Source organism: Melanotaenia boesemani, chromosome 13 (assembly GCF_017639745.1).
Source record: "Melanotaenia boesemani isolate fMelBoe1 chromosome 13, fMelBoe1.pri, whole genome shotgun sequence".
Taxonomy (NCBI): domain Eukaryota; kingdom Metazoa; phylum Chordata; class Actinopteri; order Atheriniformes; family Melanotaeniidae; genus Melanotaenia; species Melanotaenia boesemani.
Window position 1 is genome coordinate 28814971 of NC_055694.1, and position 22666 is coordinate 28837636.

Here is a 22666-nt window from a genome sequence, read left to right on the forward strand (position 1 = left end):
ATGTTTGTCTACTTGATGAAGTAAAGTACTGCTTTAAGAGTGCTGGATGCATGACATGCAGAACTGTACAATGAAATCTGTCCAATAAAACACAGAAAGGGAAGAAAAAATATAAACTAGCGTTGAATGATTGAAGGGCTCAGAAAGGAAAACAATGTGAGGCTAGACTGGATTGCCAATTCCTGAAGGTCAAAGCCCATTTGACTTGTATAAAAAACTGATGTGGTTCAGATCACAAAAATTCTACAAAAAAAATCTACTCCAAGTCTTCCTCCTTATCCAAAAACGTTTAACTTCCAGATACTGAGTGCTCGTGTGCTGTTTATTACCACATTTATTACCTAATTATATTTTTCTTTTCTAAACTACTCCTATAACTGTCCTGACCCAGTTCCTCACCAGTATTTAAGTGCATCCATCTTGGCTTTAGCCTAGAATAATATTTACATGATTCTGACACTGTTTAGACAAAGGCCACAGGCTACATGCCACACGTCATGAGCTGTTTTATAATCATATACAATAACAATCACTGACATTAACAACGCTGTCTTCTGTCTGCTGTCATGTTTATAATCTACAAAGAAGAACAATGTCCAGCAATGTGCATATATATATATATATATATATGTATATATATATATATAGCATCTATATTCACTTTCTATACCCTGCAGGAGGTGTTTTCTGCAAACAGGTGAGAGGCCAGTGAAAGGACAGACAGGCCCCAGTTGCCATTGACTAAAGACATTCACCAGTCCATTATTGGGACATCAACCTAGCCTAACTTGGCCTCACATTTCAGTGCAGGAATAATCCAAACTCTATTTTACACATTCAAACAGTAATTCATTTCATTGCACGGTCCAGAATGTAGTAATATCTGTGTGTAGGCTGATGTGGGAACTTTCCCTTTGCTGTTTTTGAAAATCTCCCACATTTTGCATGAGAAAAAAAAAAGTGATTCATGTCATGTCAGGAATCTCCACTTCCTCATCAAGCTCATCTGCTCCACCTGAGCTTTCTTGATTACGCACCATCTTCACCTGCTCCCCGCCCTACTTCAACCCTCTCCTGTTTCTGTTTCCCTGCCAGATGGTCAGCATAACTCACCTTGTTCATTTCCAGCGTCTTCTCTTGTTTCTAGATTCCTGTTATCGACCCTGCTACGTCCATCCTTGTGCTTGATTCCACGTCAAACTTTTCCTGCCCACTGCCTGTCTGGATTTCGACCCATGTTTTGGAATGATCACTCAGCTCTGCCCATCCCTGTTAAGTAGTCCGTTTTTTGCCTCGCTGTGTATGACCCTTGCCTGCCTGATTACCACGCTTTTGGATTGTGGATCTCCACTGTTTATGTCTGGAGCCTTTTCAGGATTCTGTGTCCCACAGTGTTTCAGGAACCTGCAGCCAATCTCTGTTGGACTGCATCCGGATTCTTCCCCTGCATTCCCCGGTTTCAATAAACCATACCTTGTTTAAATCTCTATCACTGTGTGTGTGTAGCTCCTCGGGGATAACCCGTTACAGATTCAAATAATATCTATTAACAGGTTTCTCTCCTTCAGCATATAAGTTTAATAACTCACAAAATGGTTTGTCATTCTATAGAACAAATGATAATGTGTGACTTTCTTGTAGCAGCTGTCCAGGATGTGGTCCTCTTCGTTGATCTTTGTATCTTTTAGATTTTTCGAGACCTCTGTTACTTTCCAACCTTAAATCTCCGCATTCTATCGAGTGCATTTCTGGAGCTGTTGCTGCCCAGCAGCGTCCCTGACTTCACCTATTAAAGATGGCGACATTCCCAGATCCAACTTTCCACCTCCGAGTCAAATCAAACGCACCATAAACACACCAGCTGTTTTTAAATATGCACCATGGCCGATTCAGCAAAGAAATGCAAGAGGACATTATTGACTGTCTGGAGAGAGCTCACAGTACAGGATGCAAGATGAATGCAGAGTTAGGGGCACATCACTGAGAAAATGGCAAACGTTCTGTAGTGTGTGCTTAATGTGTAGCCATATCTAGCTTAATGTCATTTTTATCATCATATGCCACAAATGAACACCAGGAACTAGAGGAAGGAACTGTGTCCCATCTGAATCCCATTGCTGTTTACAAATGTCAGAATTAGGACCATTTTTTGTGTGTTTGAGATCCAGTCTCCCTCTAGCCCGGCACTCTCCACATGTGGATGGAAGCACACTCTCACTTAAAACTCGTTCTGGATGAACTATGGTCAAACCACAAAATCACTATGGAAAGCATGAAGGTCTTTTTTCCAATGGCATTTAAATTGTTTCTATTTGAAAGAACCGTGAAAGAGTACGTCATTATATTTCTATTTCCTGACAACTTCTGTGTTTAACAATAACAAATATTTTAAAGTAAATAAAACCTGTAAAATGGTTGAAGGGTTTTTACCTTGAATTCATGCTTTTCAAACATTTAACCAAACATTTCAAAGCCTTGCAACGAATTATGTATTACTTTATCTTTTACAGCATGCATGCACTTAAAGTTTTCCTTTTAAAATAAAACATTGAACTTTGGATTAATATTAATATTTGTACAAGTTTGCGTTAAAAATCTTTATTTTTCTCTAAGAATCTTTTAATGGAAAATTTACTACAAGCAATTTTTTGTCTTTGGCTTTATTTGAATCTTATTAAACATTTTCCTGTTTTGTATTTGTTTACTTACTTACCGAGGAAGTACCAAACCGTAATTTTAAAACCAAGATACATACCAATCCGTGGATTTGGCATACCATTACACCCCTATTCTCCACTGATACCATTTCAACCAGTTTGAGACTGAATGTGACAAACTTGTTTTCCACTTTCCTGCAGATCATTTAATTTCTCTTTTACATTTTTAACTCAAATTTTATGGTCAATTATTTCATGCAAATTTGTTCTGCCTCCTTTCACCTCAGGTTGAACATAAATGACTGTCATTAATATGTATTGTAAAAGTCTTACCATCTAGATTTAATGTACAAATTTTGATTTCAATGCTCTCTTGTTTTATTGCATTTATAATTAGTAATAATTATCTTGCGTCACAATAATTATACCATTCGATCGTAACACTGAAGAGTTTAACAGTAAGTTTGACCAATGCCAGTAATACCAATAACAACCAGCTGATTCCACTGCTGTGCAGAGCTGATCTTTTTTGTTCCAACTAAATAGCACCAAGAAAAGGTCAAAATGTTTGTCCAACTGTGGAGAAAATAGATTAATTTTATTGCTGTCCCTTCATCCTTTAGCTCTTTATGTAATAAAAATGAAAAAAATAAATAAAGACGGAACGTAATCACCAGTAGTAGATCAATTAAATATAATTTTACATCCTGTGTATAAAGTCATCATAAAATTACAATTCCAAGCATTCACTTGAGGTTAAAAACCACTACTAGTTGAAGATACAATCACAGCTGAATAAAAGTGGTTTACTGTAATGAGAATATCCCTATTATGTACAAATTCATTTAATTTGAACAAAGCAGAGGCAATGAACAGCAAGTAATATTATCCTGAGGAAAAAAAAGACTTGTCTTCTCCTCAAAATGGATCTTTAAAACAAATGCAAGAACTGGCCAGACTGGGATCTGTTTAGTCTTTTCCTTTTCAGAAAACAGCCAGATGTTCACAGAACACGTGTGAGGTAAGAATTCATTACACTTGGTATGCAAGCAAACTAAAAAGATCCACTTGAGAACTGACTAGGAGTGTTATTGTTAAGGAGCTAAAATTCAAATACATAATACAAGCACAAAAATATTAACACTGTTTGAGGGTTTCTTTCCAGCAAGCTGTTAAGAAAGCCAAATTATAACTCCAGCAGCTGTGATGATGGAATCATAACAGTGGCTGTTTGGCCTATGATTCAACTGGGTTTTGATTAGTTCTTTTGAAGGGGAAAACCAAACAAAAAGTGAGTAAATATGCTGCAGGCATAGCAGATGTTTGAAAAAGAGTCTTGTCAGTTACTTTATGTAGACATAAATAAGAAAACTTAGGTTGTAGTCAGCTCAAGTTTAAGAAGACAGGCTGAAAGCTGCAGGCCACTATACCAAATGTTGGCAATAAACATTGTGTAAGTTCACAAACCTTAGGGTCACTGATCTCAACAAAGTCCTCCAACTACAAAGATGAAAGAACAGTTTAAATGAGTGAAAAAAAAGCTGAGAACAGGTAGAAAGTTTTCAGTGTCAGAGAAAATATGGCATCAAGTTATCCAGTTAATACTACCTTAAAGTTCTTTGTTCATGCACTGAAAATTACAGTTCAATTTTACAATTGCTTTATATATATATATATATATATATATATATATATATATATATATATATATACACACACACAATAAAGTTTACTATTTCTTTGCAAAGTAATTTTTTTTAGTATATCCTCAAGAATATTTGATTTTCAACACTGTTCCTGGTGTTTATTAAGTTTAAAAAAAAACATTTTTCATCACTGTGTGTATTTAACACCAAATTTAACCATATTTTCTAAACATGGTGAGTTTATTTCATCACCAGGGACAGCAGCATTGTTTTTTTGTGTGCTGTGAGCCATATAAACACTTAATTTGCTGCTTTTTGTGAACTGCTTTCTGTCTCTAAATGAGATGTGTTATTATATCAGCCTTATACAGGAGTAGCTGAATGTTTTTGACTGCTGCCATCCACAAATATACATGAATGCTGCACGTTTCAAAGTACAACTGTAAACAAGGCAAGGTGTAATTTGAGCTCTGTATTTATTTATACAGATTTATATTTATTTATATTTATAAAGAACAACAGCTCTGATGTCTGAATGTAAGCTACACACGACAGCGTTTTCTTCTTCTCACTGTAGAAAACGCTGAGTTTCTACGGTGAGAATCTCTTAAACACACATCCAGCTCAGCTGCAGGTTTTCTGATTTACAGATTCAGCTGTTTAAGTAAAAACTACAGAGTAACAAAGACACTAAGCAAATGTGACATGAACGATCAGAGTAAAAGTAATAGCTTCATTAAAGAGCGTTAGCATCAATGTTAGCTGTTAGCTTTAGGTATTCAGCATGGCCAATATGTAAATATCTGAAAATGTTTCCCAAATACTTACATTCTCCTGGTCTGAAGTTGGTCCACAGCCTCTGGAGCTGAGTCTCTTTTTGAGTAATTTGTTGAAGAGTCCTAGTTAACTGGTCAGTTCGAAGTGATTGCCGCAGACCAGCAAGTATTTACTGACTTTTTCTTGAGTGTTCCTCTTAAAAATTAAGTTGTTTCAGGCAGCTCATAACTCCTCCAATTCTGGGAGTTTGTGTAGCCATATAGGCTTTTAAATACAGCAGGCCACAGAACATTTCACTGTGCAGCCTTATTGTTATCACTGCTTTTTAAATTTTATTTGTTTATTTATTAATTTTGGCTGAAGACGGGCGAGCAAATCAGCTGTACACATGGGCAGGTTGCTGGGAGAGTTTACTTCCCAGGTTGGATGTAATGACTGAGAAAAATTTATGGCTTCTTTTCTAAAAGCTGAATTTTAAAGTCAGATACATGCTAATTGCATCCCAGGGTTGCTTTTTATAGGAGTTTTTGGTCTGTTAGTGACATAGAGCATCATAAGAGACACTTCTAAGCACTTAGATAAGGGATTTTTGCAAATTTCCCCTTTAATATTTTTCCACCCTCAGTCTTTCTGATAACTGTACGAATACTGGAAAGTATACTTGGTTAAGTTTAGGCATTAGAAAGCTCTTGGTTAAGATACAGAAACGTGGTTAGTCTTAAAGTGACTCATAAGATTTTCCTATTTGCAGACACTCATACAGATACTCATGTACTGAGCATAAGATATATATTAAAATACTACTGTATGGTGTTTTTAGGGTCATTGGAACGCAGTCTTTTGAGCAGTTTAGTTATGAGGAAGTGATAAGCCACTTATTACAAATGCCATTTTTCTGATTAATTGTTCACACAATATCTCTCCAGTCTAACAATCTTTCTTTATAATTCAGTTATTGTTGCAAGTGTGATTTGCTGTCACTAGATGGAAAAATGCAAACTATTTTAACACTAGTAATAATACCAGGATGAAGCTAAAAACACACACACACACACTAAAACCGACAATTCAACCAAGCAGAAAAATAATAATGCAGAAGTCCTTCTCCATGGATGAATGGGTCAGTTTGCAGTTCAAACTCAACCCTCTGCACAAACAACAAGACCCTACTGTGGCACAACATGAGGCCACTTACTGCTACAAAAGCAAACAAGCTCACAGGTAAACAGGCAGAAGTAAATGCACATGCTAGCACTGCTCTAAAAGCGCAGCATCTAACACGTTAATGTAATGAAAGATGAACAGTGTTGGCTGCAGCCAAGTAAATTCATTTGTAGTTTTGTTACATTTTGTAACCTTCAGGACTTTAACAGTGGGGGGAAAATCCTGAATCATCCTTCAGTCCTACAACCTCCACTTCATTCATACATTCATTTTGCTCTTTTATTCTTAATAATCTTTAAATTGTCATGTTGATGCTTTTAAAAATAATGCACAGATGTCCTTGAATCAATATACAATCGGTCATCTTCAGGAATTACACATGCCCTGTCCGGTGAAGCCTATGTCATTGTGTCATACCTGAAGCCAGTTTTCCATCTCCTGAGAACATCAACCCTGAGGACAAGGAAATAAAGTCAAGAGTTCTTGGCTACATTAACGATAAATGCAGCGTCCCTTCCACACTAGAGCTACTGGACATTTACTTTGTTTTTTGATCCTAGATTCAAGACTGACTACATAAGTGCAGAGATTGTCCTAGACACCAAAGAAAGAATGAAGATAGACATGGAGCAGGAGGCACAAAAGCTAACATGACCTGTTTCTTTATGTAGCTGAGTAATACTAAATGCCACATCAATACAAGTGATATTTTTATTACATTAGCATTTTTTATATATATATATATATATCAGATTTTTAATCTCTATCTCTATGTTTTGCAGGAAATGAGAGCTTGTCTCCACACTACTACTACTACAACTAAAGGATGGCCCCTGGAGAGGAAGATCCACTGGCCTGGTGCACAAAGTTAACTTTCCACAGCTGAGCAAACTGGCTTGTAAATTCCTGTGCCTTGTTTACAAAATAGATGTGCAATTTCTGGGTGCTGCTGAGCCATAAATGAACAGCCCACCTTTTTAATGTCTGACGTTTTGAAACAAGGGCAGAAGGGTCATTATATTTTAGTAAGAGCTTTATTTTATTACCATTAATTTTGAAACTTTGCTTAAAAAGATAGTCCGGGTTTCTTAATCTAGGGTTATAACGCTTTAACTGCTGCTATAGGTGTTGATAGCTACAGTAGCTCTCTTCAGCCACAAAAATTGACCTATCTACTTGAATGTAAGACTGCTGGCCAAGACCCCTTTTTCCTTTATTGGAACTGCTGAATTAAATTTTTCTAATTACTACTTAAGTAATTGTAGTTTTTTTTTTAATAATAGTTGTTTTTTTTATTATTTAAGTTTTTAATAACAATTAAGGACTAAAAATAATAAAATTATAATAATAATAATAAATTATTGAAAAAAGGTGCCGTATTTTCCGGCCTATAACTCGCAGTTTTTTTTTCACAGTTTGGCCTATAGTCAGGTGTGACTTATATATACAATTTAACACACTTTTAAATATTAGTTCATACTGACATGAACCAAGGAGTAAACTTTACCGCCAGTAGCTGGCAGAAACAACTAAGCAGGTCTAGTTCATCTTTGTAATCAGAGAGGTATGAAAATGCAATGATGTCTGGACGTTTAACAAGTTGATAAAGGCTCTAGGTTTGTGATAACCACCGTATTTGCTGCTCCTGTACCACTGAAAAAATGAACTAAAACATTAACCTAAAGACAACTGAGAAAGACTGAACACAAACAAAATGCGCCTCAGAAAAAAATACTATTCTGCAGATTACAAACTGCAGGTAGTAAAATACACAGCTGAAAACAGTAATCGAGCAACAGTTGGTGGAGTTGTTCAGAAACATCACAGAGGATGAAGAATTCAGTGGATTCAGTGATGAGGAATGAGATCGAGAGCTTGGTAAACTTACCGGTACTGGCTTACCGGTAACTTACTTGTTGGAGTTGCTGGCTTGTTATGTTAACTTAGCCTATTCAGCCTCCCAGGTGTGTTCTTTATGCTATTATGAAGCTGAATGTGTTCAGGGTTTCAGCTACATAAACGATCATGGCTCATCGTCACGGTAAATTAAGCCGCCATGCCTTCAGATTTTCTTTTTTTTTTTTTTTTTCAGATGTTACAAATGTAAATTATATTTATATTCATGTGGAATGGATCCATATAAATTCTATCTTTGCACAAATTTACAGACCATAAAAAGAGTGTGAAATTGTACTAAGGAAATGTGACGCTGCTTTGCAAACAACGTAATTTTGAAAAATTTACACTGGAGTCTCAACTTTCTGTCCAGTTGTACTGCGGCTCGCTTGAGAGGGACGGCAATAAGGGGCTAGAGTAGAGTAAGGCCTGTCATACTCTAAGAGAGGCAAGAACTTTGTTCTTGTTCTTGAGGTCATTTAGAAATGTTTGCTTTGATCTGATCAGTTCATACTCCAGGAGAAGCTTCATCGCGATGATTTGACTCAAAAGTCAATTTTCTGAACTTCCACTTGTTTAATACAAATAGCTTCAACTTGTACATTTTATCAAACAGTACATCTTTCCTTCACCCTACCATCAGCTGACCGAGCATCCATCTTGCATTCTACCTTTGAACTCTCTCCAGCCAGTAAAAGACAGTCTTATCTCGACTCCTCTCTTCTCGTGTCTTATTTCTTGTTCTTCTGTCCCTTTCTATCTTTCTTTTCCTCTTCCGTCAAAAATGTTTTCTTGTGTTTCTTTGCTGACTCAGACACAATGTGCGTCCGAAAGGGCTGATGCGTTTATTTTTGCTTAAAAGCCAGAATGCACAGTTGTAGGTGTGCGTTAATGGGCTGCTGTGCTGTTGTTTGGTGGAATGACATCTTGTCGAGTTGTCCTTTTGCTCTTGCTTCTGAAATCAGTGTTTAGCAAAAGCTAAATTGTTTCCCTTTCTGTTTCTTTTGTAGGTACTGTTGTAGCATCTAGCCTGTTAGAATATGAACATGCATTAAACCCTTAAAGCAAACTTCCCTCTGGATGTTGAGCCTCTAGTGGCATTAGGCACCCCCGCTCCCCAGGAGGTCCCCCAGGACAAGACAGGCCAGGAGAGGCCGCCCCCCACGACCGGGCCACACAGGGACCACAGCCAATGAGCCACCACCGACCCCAGAAGGTACCCACCCCCCCACATGCCTAACGGGGAATGAGAGGATGGGGACAGCGGCAGACCCACGGCACACCACCCCCAGGCCCACCCAGGTTCCCCCCACAAGTGCACTTAACCCTGCGCCAACCACACACAGAAACACATGCACGCACCTATTTCCTTGCACACTCCTGCTCATGCTAACACATACATGCCTCCTCACCCCCCACCCACACAAAATAAACACTCACACAGCATACAACCCTCCCACTCTCACTCCCCAGACACACTCACACTCATCCTAGCACATGCATACGCACGCACACAAACATACCCCCACACCCACACAAACATCATCCAAAGCATAGACACACACACAACATACAAGCATCCCTGTCTCACACCCCAGCACCTCCCCCTATAATCCCCCAAATCCCACTCAGCCCTCCTTCAAACCCCTACACCCCTCCTGCCCCCGGGCCATACCCTGGGTCCCAGGGCGGCAACCAGACACCAGGGCATGCACCAACCCACACCATGGCAGCACATCCGGGCAGGCCCAGACCCCCAGCACGTACGGACCCTACCACCCCGGAGGGAGAAGGACCACCCCCAGGCACCAGAGCCCAGAACCCCCGCCCAGCCCGCCCCAGAATAGCCTGGCCACCTGGCCCAGGACCGCTGCCAACCGACCCAGGCGTCACCAGTGGCCTCACCCCCCGCCGCGAGGCGACTCCAACCGCTGGCCCCCACAGCCCCCGACAGGGCCAGACCCAGAGCCACCCCCACCGTAGAGCACCACGGGAAACCACAAAGAACCCACAACCACCAGTCACTCCCGGTGTTGTGTATTGACGTTTATAAGTAGTCAGACTTATTGTGAAAGGTCTGACAGCACTTCCTTTGTTTTGTATCGCCACTTCCGTGTGACTGATATATATTGTTGAGATGCCGTGAAGAGCAATACAAGAGCATGAAGTTAGACCGGGCTCCGTGTCGTCTTTATTAGTTAGGACACTCCATGTGCAAGTAAAGATATAACACCCGACCATTTTCCAACCCTCAAAGCAACAAGGTCACAGTCCTCCACCTACACTAAGTGATTGAGCTAAGCACAGTGGACCAGAGGGAATGAGATTCAGCTAAATGGTTCTTTGAGGAGGCAGACATTGTCTCACTACTGATGTGGTCAACTAAGAGATTCCTAAAATGCTGAATACACAGATTATTTTTGGTTTTCCAGTTCACAAGGATAGTTTTCTTTGCGATGCATAATGCTGTGCGTATCATGTGTGCAGAGTTAATTGCCATATTAATGTCACCCAAGTCACCTAGTAGACACAGTGTGGGGTTTGCAGGAATATTACATTTAAACCATGTTGACATGTCCACACATACCTGAAGCCAGAACCTGCGGACAGGTGTGCAGGACCACAAGGCATGGAGATAGTTGTCAGGTGTGTTTTCATTGCAGTGTGGGCAGATGTTTGATTGTGACAGACCCATCCTGAGCATCCTTTGTCCTGTATAATGAGTTCTATGCAGAATTTTGAATTGTATCAGTTGCATATTTGAATTCTTAGTGATTTTAAAGGTGTTTAAACATATTTGTGACCATTTATCTTTATTAAAGTTACTGGATAAGTCACCCTCCCATTTTGAAGTTGGAAGACAGATTGAGTCTTCTAGTTTAGATATAGTCTATATGTTTTTGATAATAGCTTTGGGGCATTGAGATTCATGAATTCTGCCACCCTAATAAGTAGCTGTAAGTTTAATTGATTAATGGTATATTTTTTACATATGATAGATTTAAGCTGGTGATATTCTAAAAATGTTTTGCTGCTGATTCCATATTGTGAAGTGAGAATATTAAATGAGAAGAAGTTTCCATTTTCTATTATATGTTCTAACTGTTTTATTCCTTTATTTTTCCATTGAGTAAAATTGATAAGCTTTTTGTTTTGCAGGATGTCAGGGTTGTTCCAGAGGGGTGTAAACTTACATGGAAAAAGTGAGGATTTGGTTATTTTTAGAAAATCCCACCAAGCCACTAAAGAGGAACTGATATTAATGCTTTTAAAACACTTATGTGTTTTAATGGTTGAGCTGATGAATGGCAGGTCAGAGATAACCAGATCCTCACATAACGCTTGCTCTACATCTAACCATGGTTCATCCAGACTGCTAGGTTTAAGCCATTTGAAGATATACTGCAGCTTGTTAGCTAAGAAAACATGATTAAAGTTGGGTAGCTCCAATCCACCTCTATCTTTAGTCTGTTGTAAAGTTTTTAGACTGATACGTGATGGCTTGTTTTTCCATAAAGATTTAGATATATGTGAGTCCAGTGACTTAAACCAGCTGGAGGATGGTTTAGTGGGTATCACTGAAAACAGGTAGTTTACTTTAGATAGAACCATCATTTTAACTGTGGCAACCCTCCCCATGAGTGATATGGGTAAGCGCCTCCATATGTAGTGAATTTCTTGTAGTGAGGTATTACAGAACATTTCTGTTTATGAAAGCAGTTTTCACCTTGGTATGGACAATGTTCATATGAAGCCAATATGCCAACAGATCTCTTCATCTCATTAAATCCCAGAAATCATCAAGTAAAATATACTTGTTTTCAGTTTAGCAAAAATACCACATCTTAATGCCGGTAACTGAATAAAATATTGTGCATTAAACTCATAAGTGAGTGAATCATAACTGCAGTAAAACACTTGTCATCCATTGGCTCTGCAGAATAATTTTATGTCCCCTCCAATGTGAAAATCAAACCTACACCCTTGGATAGTACTCACTGTTTCACTGATTTAACTGGTTAACTTTAGCCGAGGAAAACTCTGCGAACCGTTTACAAGTTTACTTAAGAAATTTTCACCTTTGGAATAAAAGATGAACCAAGCAGTTCAAACTAAAATTAGCTTTTACAGTTATAAATGTCTTTGTGGATGTACATCATCCAGTAGCTCAGCTAATGCTACGCTTGTGAAGTTAGCCAGCAGCTCTGTAAACATTAGCCTGACACCCATGCCCGCTACGTCCCCCACCCCCGTAGGGATGCTCACAGGGAAAGAGATGCTGCCTCTTTGCCAACAGCTAACGATGCAGGTACAACTTCCGATGAAGACATCAAAAAAAATTTTTTTTTTTTTTTTTGCTAGACCTTGTAAATGCTGTTAAAACCATGTCAGGGGTCAACTGATCCCAGAACATCTGGTTGGGATCCAAAACCAAAATGTGGGTAAGTTTAGATAGATTGCTAGTTTGGGTGACTTCTGAAACAGTGGACACAGTGTCTGTGTGTCTGTGTGGGTGTGTCCATTTGGATGTTCTGTATGTGGGAGAAAAGGACCACGCTCAAACAGTTGTGGATACAGTTACATCTGTAGTACAAATTACTCCTGATCGGATGAGAGAATAGTTGTCATTCCAGAATTCATTATTCATTCGAAAATAAGGAATAGTTTACTCTCCAGGCATTATTGTCTCTCTAGTCTTTGAGCCAGTATTGGTTGTGCAATTTTATAACCCTCCTCCCGGAGCAACAGCAATCATGTGACAAGAAGCAAATACTTTTGGGGTAAATAGTAATTGGAGTAGCCTTGCATGGCCCTTTTTCTTAAAAGGTGTTTTTCTGTGCTACTAAAAAAACGGGGAAAAATTAAGAGCATACCCACTTCTCAAGGGACCACTACACCACTGTCAGAGGTACACAGTGCCACCCTGTCCAGCCTTCTAGCTGTCATGGCACACAACAAACAATAATGAGCCAGTTTCACTGAAAATGAATGGGTCACCCACATCTCAGTTCAGAAATACACTCACATCATCATCAAAGTCACAAAATCCACTGATGTTAAACCAGTCAACCTTGTTACTGACCCAATACCACAGATGAGTGTGGAGTTGAGTGCCACTAAGAATGAACAGCCAATGGGGGAATCAATGATAAATTGTTTAAAATAATAAATGTATTCAGGAAATGTAATGTATAATAAACAAAAATAAAAACACATTGTTGACAAATTAATGCTGTTCTTTTAACTTAAGAAACACCAGGAACCCTATGAAAAATAAAATCTTAACAAGGACTTTTGGAAGTCCAGTGTCACCCATAGGTGAGTTTTCAGGAGAGCTGAGCTCTGTTTGCTGTCATTTTGTGACATTATTAACACTTATATTTACAGCATTCCTTTCAGCTTGGTTAAAAGGCACAAGAAGCAGTTACAAACTAATTCAGTAAAAAGTAAAACTGGATCAGATAAATAACATAAAACTATAGAGAACATAACTGAAATTGTGAAGGTATTAAACCAACATAAGATGTGTTTTAGTTAATGTTGAACAAGGACATATTTCTAGCAATATCTGAGCAGAAAGCATACTCAGTGAATCAGATTTTTTTTTAAATTACTGCATCACACCTGTAGCATCTTACTGTACTTGCTTTCTTAATAAAGTCTGTTTTGGATATTCCCTAATGTTGACCTGACTGAACTAATCTTTACTTTTTTTTACTAGTGTATTAAAAGCTGAAGATTTTTATCTGTCTGATCAATAAAGAAGTTTGATGTTGTTGATTTAGAGAAGGTTTATAGTACATTTAATGGTGGCTTGATAACAAAGTACTCTATGACAATATTAACATTAATGTAACGGTAAAAGCCCGGAGACGCAGCCGCGCGTAAAGCCGCAATCCTGTAATTCAAATGCTGACTCAAGCGCTCTGACACGTCTATCCAATATAAAATAAATAGAATGCACCACACATATAATTCATAATAAGCACGAATTAATGATTATAGACAGTCATGTTTAAAATGTTTCTTTTAAATATTTTATAGGTGCGTAAAGTGCCACACTGGAGACACCCACCTGGAGCACACTCTTCAACGTGACAGTAGAGACGATGGCGGTGCATATATTTTCCTCCTTGCGTGTCTCTTGGCCCATGATGAAAAGCATCGGAGTGGCGAGTGCGAAGGATGCGAGCCACATAGCGCTGATGAGCTTCTTGGTGCGGCTCCGAGACATTATGCTCTTGGCTTTGAACGGGTGGCAGATGGCCATGTATCGCTCCACGCTCAGGCTGGCGATATTTAACGCGGTGGCATAAGAGCAGCTGTCCCGGAGGAAGTAATAACCTCTGCACACAGCGTCCCCAAACATCCACGGGTGGTGGAACCAGATGAAGTTGTAGAGCTCGATAGGCATCGAGAGGACAAGGATGAGCAGGTCCGACACAGCAAGGCTGGCCAGGTGGTAGTGCACAGTGCTCTGGAGGTTCTGCAGGGTCTTTTTCGTCAGCAGAGTGTACAGGGTTATGGAATTCCCCAAAGAGCCCACAGCAAATAGAGACACGTAGATGACAGTAACTATCACCTTGGAATAAATGTCCGTGTTGACTTCCAAATCTTCTTCCTCCGCTTTAGAAGCAACCGTGTTGTTTTCAAACGGAAACAGTGAGCTATTCCCCAAAAGTCCCTGAGCCAGCGCGCCAAAGTTGCTTGCTGAGAGCGTTAAGTTGAAATCCATTTTGTTTTTATATGTCAAACATGGAAACAGAACTGTTGGGATTGTTCCGACTGAGTGCTCAAACGGTCGCTTTCACTGCAAGAAAACGGGATCAAGTCTGTGGAAGTCGGAGGACAGCAGCTTTTATGTTTGGCACAACAGGAGGCGCCTTTTCCATTGGCGCTGCTTCGATGACGCACTGACAGACTGAATGGACCCTTTGCCATTTCGCCTTGGAAACATAAAAAAATGACAAATTAATGATTTGAGAATCTCAGACTGCATATCTTACACCCTTTCTTTTACATTAGTTAGCTTTTCAGGGAGCTTTTTTATGACACACAAACACAAAGGCAGCATCTTTCCACACTGTTAAACACTCAAAGGTGCGTCTACAGATCTTATTCTTCAAGTGGACACGTCCCTGCCTTGAAAATTAGTCTAAACACACGCATTTCCTGCACATAGGGCCACACAGTTACTGCAAGGCTTGTGTATGTATGTTCTGCAGCCTCAGATGCGGGGATTCTGCCCCTGATTTTTCTCACACTCTCAGGAAATTACTTTTGTCTAAAGTCTGAAATGTTTCTGCCTGAGGGAAACTTCTGTTCCAGAGTTCACTTTGTTTGTCTGACAGCCCGTCACTGGGAAATATAAAGTAATATGTAAAACAAAACTGCTTATAATGTGACCTGTTTTATTTAAGAATGATATCATACCCCAAAAAAATGTTGTTTGAGGGATGGAATTTCTGTATTTACAAGGACTTTCAATCATTGGGTCAAAGATAATGTGAAAGGAAATGTAAAGGTCAAGTATTAGGCATGGAACCAGTGTGTTTGTTTGTTTTTTTTTTTTTGTTGTTGTTTTTTTACTTTGAACATTTATTACATCTCACTATTTCTGAAATCACTACATTGACTTCAAATACTACATTTGAACTTGAAACTGCATTTCTGTGTATTTCCATTGTTCATTAAAAATTTTGAGTTTTGAATGAACTTTCAGTCATGCACCCTTACAAATGGAACAGTTATTCTCAAACACACACACACAGACCTCCGTCATTGCAATAGGATGCACTTTATCCACCCTGTAAATATTATCCTGTCTGCTGTGAATTTTTTCTAATTTTCTATAAATATATCTTATATCTTTTATGTGTTTTATATATTTATTTTTACTTATTTAAGCGTGCCTGTTATATTTCTATTTTCTTATTTATGTGTGCTTATGCCGAGACTCCTCAAAATTTTATCATGCTTCCATAAAGATCTTGAATCTAAGGAAAAAGTGATTCATAAGTGAGTTTTTAAATCTATTCTTAAAACTTTTTCTTTTCATTGTCATTTTATTAGTGTTTGAGTTGCTCATAAATGCTTCAATGTTATTAATGTACTTTGTCTTTTATCTGTTCATTGTGTAAGAACAGGGCAGGCCATAGGCAACCTAGGCGGTCACCTAGGGCACCATCTGTTGGAAGGGACACCAAATTGCCATCCAAAAAATAAATGAATAAATAAATATATATTTTTTTACGTTCTCTTTTCTTTATGCTCATTTGACGTCCATTTAATTTCTTCATAAATAAAAACTAGAGCAAAAAATTATAAAAACTAAAAGAAGCTAAAATATTCTGTGATGATGACACCTCCTCGCCTGACCTGCAGCTCCTCCGGGCTGGTAAGGTGAGAGCGTGGAGGGAGGGGAGCAGCGCATCCAGGTTCGTAACAATAATACTGATGGACAACGTCACCTTGTCGTATGTGTTACACAAGGACTCCAGGGAGACAAGGAAACGTTAACAGGTTTATTCGAAGACTGGTATATTGAAGAGAAACATACTGTTACCGATACAGAGGTGAGGAATCCGGGAATGGAGAGGGAGTGAGTCCATAGGGTGTGTGGTTTGAGGTCCGACCAGGAGTAACTGAGATGGTGGAGTATATAAGGACTGGAGAGCAAAGGAAGACAGGTGTGGCAGGTTGACTTGATTATGATGAGAGGATGAGGAACAGGTGTGGAGGATCAGGGACGTGAGGAGTGAATGGAGGAGCGGCAGGACAGACTGTAACAGTATGTTGCCAACAAGAAAATCATTTTAAAAAATTTATAATGAAAAGACAATCCATAGCTACTGCAATTTAATGCCACAGCTGTAAAATTTAAAGTAATGTATTAAATTCAGGCACCTGTAGAAGTTGCTGGAGAGGAGGCTGCAGCCTCGTTGTCTTCAGCAGAGGCTCTCAGTGAAGAATAAATTAATTCAACAAAGACTGCAGTACTATTATACTATTACTATTACTTTTAGAATGTTTTTTATATAACAATTATTAAATGATGTTTGGATCTGTAGCAAGCAGATCTAAATGAAGAACACTGAATGCACACAATGCAGAAATGTCACAGAGATGACTGAATGCAGACAGACTGTCAGTCCGAGTGGAGGCCTGGTGGCTGGAAGGGCATGAGGGAATTATCTTAACAACTAAACCACTTTGTGTTACAACTGACATATGAAACATGCTTCAAAAATTAAATTTGATTGCTTGATGGATTTTTTTGTTGTACACAGTGGCATTATTTTGTTTTGTTTATCATAAATGCATGAGTTTTTATAGTTTCCGTGTTTATTGGATTCACCATTTCACATTGTTTTAGGATTAGCACTTGTGCCATTTCTTGCTCAGGACTTTTGCACTAAACGTTATTTATTTTTAACTAAATGTTATTTTGTGCTATTTATCATTTTTGTAGCAGTTTGTTTAGTTTAGTGTTTCAGTGTGACTTTATTTTGTTTGTTAATATAGAGACAAGAATTTGTACATTAGTTACAAAATGTGTGTGACTGAGTTATGTAGCTTTAGTTTAGATAAGTTTATTACCATGTAAGGGTGGGGAACAAAACTCATGTTTTGTCTAGGGCACCTGCCGGGCTAGGACCGGCCCTGTGTGAGAATGTAACTGCGCCTTGTTGTGCCATTGCTCAGTAGAGTCATATATGTACAGCCATTACTTATTTCCACATAAGTATTTAATCCCAAATTGCAGCCACATGAATAATTTAGCACTCTTACATCAAGAATAGTAAAAAAAAACTTGCACTAATACTCAGAGAACATTTTGTTAAGCTGTTGTAGTCGCTGGAGATGACATCTTTCTCATCATTCATCATGCATGCAGGTGTTGTACAGAAGCTGTTGGCTTGAAAAGCTTTGAAAACATTGAGGTTTCTGTGGCACTAGTGACCTCTGAGTCCTATGTTAATGCCAGTAATGCGAGCGCAATAATAATTCTTTTAGCCCTTCTTCCCATCTATGAAAAAATGACCCTGAAGCAGAGTAGCAACTGCATGTTCTGCTAGGATCTATTTACATCCAACAAGGAAGGTTTTAAAATGATATAATACAGATTATCAAACTTATATTGTTAGGTCTGCGTATTAAAGCTGTACATCAATACATATCAGATTATTGTTACCTAATTTTTCAGTGGAACAACAAAAAGTAACAAAAATGTAGTATGGGAAATAATTGGAGTAATAAAGTATTTCTCAAATGTTAACAGCTGTTCAAATGTTAACAGCTGAATTTGGGAGTGAAAATTTAGAATAGTCTAAAGAGCCTCAATCACTGGAGAACCAGCTGAAATTAGCCACTATTTTGAACAACATTTGTGCCTATAAGAATGAGAATATGCTTGCATTTTGGCATGAATGTATGTCTGTTACCAGAGGATTCCACCTCAGGGCAACAAAATCAGATTGAGCTGAACTTCTGGATTTGTATGATGTAAGGAACAGACAAGGTAACAATAAAACAGTTTGGTCTGTGGTTAATGTTTAAATTATGGTAGAAAAAATTAGACCTCTTATATAAAGAAAATAAAGCCCCCTATATTAAAGATGCTTGATATCTAGACTCTTGTGTCCTCATACTGCCTTCCAATCTGTCCATTTTGCACAGAACTAACTTCAAATTCTGAAGACATGGGAAACTATCATTTCACATTAAAGCAGGACAGTTGAGGTTATCATAAACACTCAGATGTGTGACTAAACATAAGTATGTTCTTGGTCTATAAGGGGATGAGCTAGCACCATTGCTCAACTTGTTGGTCAAAAAGAGAATTTATTTAAGACATTGATGTTAGGCAAGGCAAATGTATTTGTAAAGCACAATTCATTAACACACTCTAATCCTGGATTAGTTGAATTTACTAGAAATTTGTGTGTAAACCTGTTGCCTTAAACCACTTTAATTTTTACAAATGGTGAAACTTAACATGTCAAGTTGTATCAACCTAGGTGACCATCAGACATTAAACCCATTAATTAACTTAAAGTGTAACTACACCCCTACTTTTTGCATAACACCACCCACTGCCGAATTTGAAAAATGCCTGCAACTGCAAGGGTTTGGGGATCAGTGGAGAGTGGGTGGGATGGGGCAGAAATGATTGACATACAGCAACTCCGCTCACATCCCTTCATATGTGTTGGTGGGTGTGGTTTTCTATGCCTGCAAAGCGAGGGCCATAGACTGTATATAAAAGATGGATGGAGCCTCCGGAGCTGAATTGAAGCTCATTGGGTGGTTTCCACCGTCACCATCTTAGCAGCGTCATGTGTGTCGTCATTTCTGGAAAATCCAAATGGGAATGGAAATGGGCAAAGAGGTGGAGCTGACCGTGTGTGTGTGTGTGTGCATATATATATATATATATATATCCATAGGTCGCTGGTCGCTGGAAGGTTGTTGGTTCGAGCCTCGGCTGAGGGGCGGTGGCCTTTCTTTGTGGAGTTTGAATGTTGGCCCTGCGATGGACTGGTGACCTGTCCATGGTGTACCCTGCCTCTCACCTGCTAAAATGCTGGGATAGGTTCCAGTTTACCCACAACTAAGCAGTCAAGATAATGAATTAATATATATATACTTAAGATTATAAATTGTCCTTTTTCAAAAGGTCTCAGAACGTTTGTGGCTCTGAACAAGTTTTATTTAGCTGGCTGAAGGAAAATTTGGTCTTTGGACTGTAAAGGTTGCAGACCCCTGAACTAAACAAACAGATTTAGCAGCAGTTTTCAGTGTCCCTCTCTGTGACAATGTTAATGATGCACCTGAGACCCATGTTGAGGTACCAGACCAACCTCCAGCATTCTGTCAGAAGGGATGCAATCGTTAGACAGGTTCTTTTCTGATTGTGCAGTGATGACTGACAAAAAGATTTATTATTGTATGTGTGTTTGTTATAAATTTGTTTGGGGGTTTGTTTACATGGGGACAAGATGATGTTATGTTTTATTCTTGCTTTACTATGCTGAAAGGCTAATAGGTAGCCTCTGCCTACTAAAAAACATTTTATCACTGTATCGGTGAAACAAGTCAGGTGCAAAATACAAATATAAGCATATTCATCGAATAAAAAGTTCTATTATTTGATCAGCTGTTACGTTGTACTGCATGTTCCTCCTGAAATCCGCCTTGTAATCCTTCCCTCTGTTGGGATCAGGCTAATCCTGTTTTTTTGGATCAAAGTTATCTGGATCCTGTTCAAAAGTTTTGAACAACCCAAACTGATAGTTTTACCAGGATAACAAACAGGATTGGGTTATGTGATCCAAGATGACTTTGAAATCTGGATTTCCCTTTTGAAGACCCATTTTCAAGATCTGATCTTATCCGATAACTGAAATCTTATCGGATTACGTTTGAACAACCGGGCACATATAAATAAATATAGACATATAGATAACATATATTTATATATATATATATAACATACATATAGATAAAAAGCAACTAAACTCGCCCAGGATTTGAGACCCTCCCCCGGGTTCTGAGCTTGGCTCTGGTTCGACACAACAGTGATGATAGTTCAGGGAAATGCAAGTTCGGTGCTGCAAGACACTTCCACGGACTGCAGGAGGGCGCTTCCTCACACTGGAGAGTGGCAGGGTAACACTTCTAACCCCCCACCCCTAACTAACCCAGACTTACCCCTCCTATACCGGGTGCATGTGCGGCATGTTACAGCTGCACCGCGGCCTCCGCTTCTATTCGCAACCATTTTTGTAAATGGTTTAGTTTCCACCGGGTGCGCCCCAGCATGTATCAGAAGTGTCCCAGAAGCGCATTGTCGCAGCGCTCCACTAAATTTACACGCCGAGTCTCTTTTTTTTTTTTTTTTTTTTTTTTTTTTACGCTTCACCCAAAATGCGTCAGTTCCACAGTTCAGATAGGGGCCAACAGGAAATAAGACACCGGCGCAGTGTAAAAGCTTCTGGTATTTTTCAAAATAAAAGCCCCTGTGCAGATTTGCGCTGCTGAACCATGTCAGGGGGTCTCAGTGTTTTTTGTTTTTATTTTTTTGTCATCATATACATTGAGACGTTTATCCTGGAAGTGGAGAATCACAAGAATCACAAGATTCTCCACTCCTCCTGTGATTTCGGGATCTCATAGATCCTGCTAGTTGGATTGCACTCGGGGGAGCTCCACACCTGACATGCTCCCGGTAAAAACTGCCACCCCACGGAGGTTGGAACAAAACCGCTGTGCAGCCGTAACGTGGCGCACACACACCCAGTGTAAAGGAGGGTTAGCCTGCCAAATCTAACATGCTAGCCCTGCTAGCTATCTTTGCTGCAGCAGTCGTACCTGGCTGCGATTAACACCTTTCCAACAAGACAAATTCCCTGAGTGCTTACAGTTAGGTGGGGCTTCAACCCTTTGATGCACGCCAAGTTCCACTCTCCAGGACCTTGCCCACACTAACACACTCTTCATGCCTCCCAAGGCTCATCTCCACAGGTGATCCCACTCAGGTAACCAAGACAGGTTGTCATGTCCACTCACACTTCACACACTGCCCTCTCCAGCGACACTCATTACACTCCTCCCTCCCTTAAATGTAACTGCTGTGGGTGCTGTTCTTGAGGAACCTGCTGGTGATGCCGCCATGAACCTTCCTGATGCTCCCTGCCCTGTTCATTGTCACTGTCCCGTTGATCGTCCTCCTCACACTGTCTGCCAACAAGTTGGTTAACATCATCAGGCTGGTTGTCCTGATCATTGATTTGCAGATTTGCTGACTCCATTGTCTGCTGAACATCCTGATTGGAGGTAACCGAAAGACCATGTGATGAGCGTGCTGGTTGCCTGTCTTCCATCCCTTCCGCCAATGCGACTGAGCCAAGGACATGCCAAGGGACCCAGCTGGTACTGCTCATCTCGTCCAAAGATGATGTCCCAGTCTGAATGATCTGTGATTCCTTCTGTCAGTGTAATTTCAGGGTGATTTACAATTATATTTGGTCAAAAGAGCCATTTTAGTCATTGCACTGCGGCGTACATATATATTAGTGCATGTCAGCGGTCAAAAACAGTTAAACTACTGTATTCAGCTGATGTGATCAGAAACATCTCATTTAGAGATGGAAAGTTCACAAAAAGATGTGTGATGAAATCAAGTGTTTAAACGTTATATAAATCACAACTAAACACAACAAATGAAAATATTGATCAATTTCTTAGTAACATCAATCTTCCATAATTAAAACATGAAAATAAAATGGCCTTGGATTCATCTCTTTCAGTCTGTGAACTCCATGAAGCTCTCCAGCATATGTGAAGCAAAAAAGCCCCAGGTCCAGATGTTTATCCAGCAGAATTCTACAAAGAATTCTGGTTAATGCTGGCACCCACCTTCTACAATGTATTAATACCTCATTAATGTCAATTTATCTAATATTACTCTACTATTAAAACCAGAGAAAGACCCCACACTTCCATCCAGTTACTGTCCAGTTT

The 22666-nt window shown here is 39.3% G+C and overlaps 1 protein-coding gene across 1 annotated transcript in view; it reads right to left on the reverse strand.

Annotated features, from left to right (window-relative positions):
* Nucleotides 1-14955, reverse strand: part of ntsr1 (neurotensin receptor 1 (high affinity)) — an 85254-nt gene extending 70299 nt beyond the window's left edge. Inside the window, exon 1 of the mRNA XM_042004808.1 lies at nucleotides 14217-14955. Coding sequence (XP_041860742.1) covers nucleotides 14217-14876 — 660 coding nt within the window. The 5' untranslated portion in view covers nucleotides 14877-14955. The remainder of the gene's footprint in view (nucleotides 1-14216) is intronic.
* Between the last annotated feature and the right edge of the window lie 7711 nt (nucleotides 14956-22666).